The sequence below is a fragment of the Oncorhynchus masou genome, unplaced genomic scaffold (assembly GCF_036934945.1).
Source record: "Oncorhynchus masou masou isolate Uvic2021 unplaced genomic scaffold, UVic_Omas_1.1 unplaced_scaffold_4549, whole genome shotgun sequence".
Lineage (NCBI taxonomy): Eukaryota > Metazoa > Chordata > Actinopteri > Salmoniformes > Salmonidae > Oncorhynchus > Oncorhynchus masou.
Genome location: NW_027010944.1, coordinates 1 through 1,359, shown reverse-complemented (window position 1 = coordinate 1,359; position 1,359 = coordinate 1). Strand labels below are relative to the sequence as shown.

Below are 1,359 nucleotides of genomic sequence, written 5' to 3'. Positions count from 1 at the left end.
AACAAAGTGACAGTAGAGAGGCTAGATACACTCTGCAGTCAACCAGCTGACTGTAGAGAGGCTAGATACATCTGCAGTCAACCGGCTGACTGTGAGAGGCTAAGATACACTCTGCAGTCAACCAGCTGACAGTAGAGAGGCTAGATGTACTCTGCAGTCAACCAGCTGACAGTAGAGCTAGATACAGTCTGCAGTCAACCAGCTGACGGTAAGAGAGGCCATTCAGATCATTTTGTTGTCTACAACCATCCTGAGACCCTTTCTAAGTGAACAAAAAAGCCAGCAGCTGAAAGAGAAAGAGAACTAGAGAGAGAGAGAGACGGAGAACTGCATCTTCATTGGGTGAGGAAGACTTCACTATCCAGCCGGTTGCCATGAGATTCCCCAAGCTGCCCAACCCAGGTCTGGATGACCGGATCCCGTCTCATAAGGAGCTGGAGAGGATGGAGAAAGAGGAGGCTGGGGACAGGCCCAAATGGGACAACAAGACCCAGTACATGCTGACCTGCGTGGGCTTCTGTGTGGGGCTGGGGAACGTGTGGAGGTTCCCTTACCTGTGTCAGAGCCATGGAGGAGGTAGGGGAGAAAGAGGGGGTTTGATTGTATGCAACATTGTGGTAAATGAATGAAAAGGATTTTGAGATACCTATTTCAGTAGAAATGAAATTAAATGAAATGGGGGAAACTACAAACCACAGTGAGATTACAAAACATTACATTGAGCAAGGCATTTAATAAACCTAGTTGCTCTGGATGAGAACGTCTACTGAATAACTAAAATGTCAAACGTAGGGACAGAGTCAACAACATTATTTGGGTAATAAGATATAAGAGATAACAGAATATGAGTTTTTAAAAGAGGGATCTTTTACTGGAGAGTTCATTTAAAATTGTGATTATCTGAACACTAACACTTTTATAACACAATAAAACACCTGCTACTGTTGCAATATTGGAAATGTGTTCAGTAGACTATTGTTGATTTGTCAACTGATCAAAACAACCAACAAGAGATTCCAATTCCAATCCTGTGTTCCCAGGAGCGTTTAATGAATCCATTCCTGATCTTGTGTTCCCAGAAGCGTTTATGAATCCATTCCTGATCTTGTGTTCCCAGGAGCGTTTATGATCCCGTTCCCAGGAGCGTTTATGATCCCATTCCTGATCCTGTGTTCCCAGGAGCGTTTATGAATCCATTCCTGATCTTGTGTTCCCAGGAGCGTTTATGATCCCATTCCTGATCTTGTGTTCCCAGGAGCGTTTATGATCCCGTTCCTGATCCTGTGTTCCCAGGAGCGTTTATGATCCCATTCCTGATCTTGTGTTCCCAGGAGCGTTTAATGAATCCATTCCTGATCC

At 44.4% G+C, this 1,359-nt stretch overlaps 1 protein-coding gene across 1 annotated transcript; it reads left to right on the top strand.

Annotated features, from left to right (window-relative positions):
* Nucleotides 1-217: 217 nt before the first annotated feature.
* Nucleotides 218-1,305, top strand: LOC135535164 (sodium-dependent neutral amino acid transporter B(0)AT1-like). The gene is made up of 2 exons (XM_064961877.1): nucleotides 218-576; nucleotides 1,256-1,305. The coding sequence occupies exons 1-2, from the start codon at nucleotides 375-377 to the stop codon at nucleotides 1,303-1,305; spliced, it is 252 nt and encodes an 83-aa protein (XP_064817949.1). The 5' UTR covers nucleotides 218-374.
* The last annotated feature ends 54 nt before the right edge of the window (nucleotides 1,306-1,359 follow it).

Excerpts from the sequence above, each read along its gene's own strand:
- LOC135535164 (XM_064961877.1), top strand. The coding sequence starts at position 375 with ATGAGATTCCCCAAGCTGCCCAACCCAGGTCTGGATGACCGGATCCCG. Across the intron at positions 577-1,255 it reads GTGTCAGAGCCATGGAGGAG|GAGCGTTTATGATCCCGTTC; the intron begins GTAGGGGAGAAA and ends TTGTGTTCCCAG.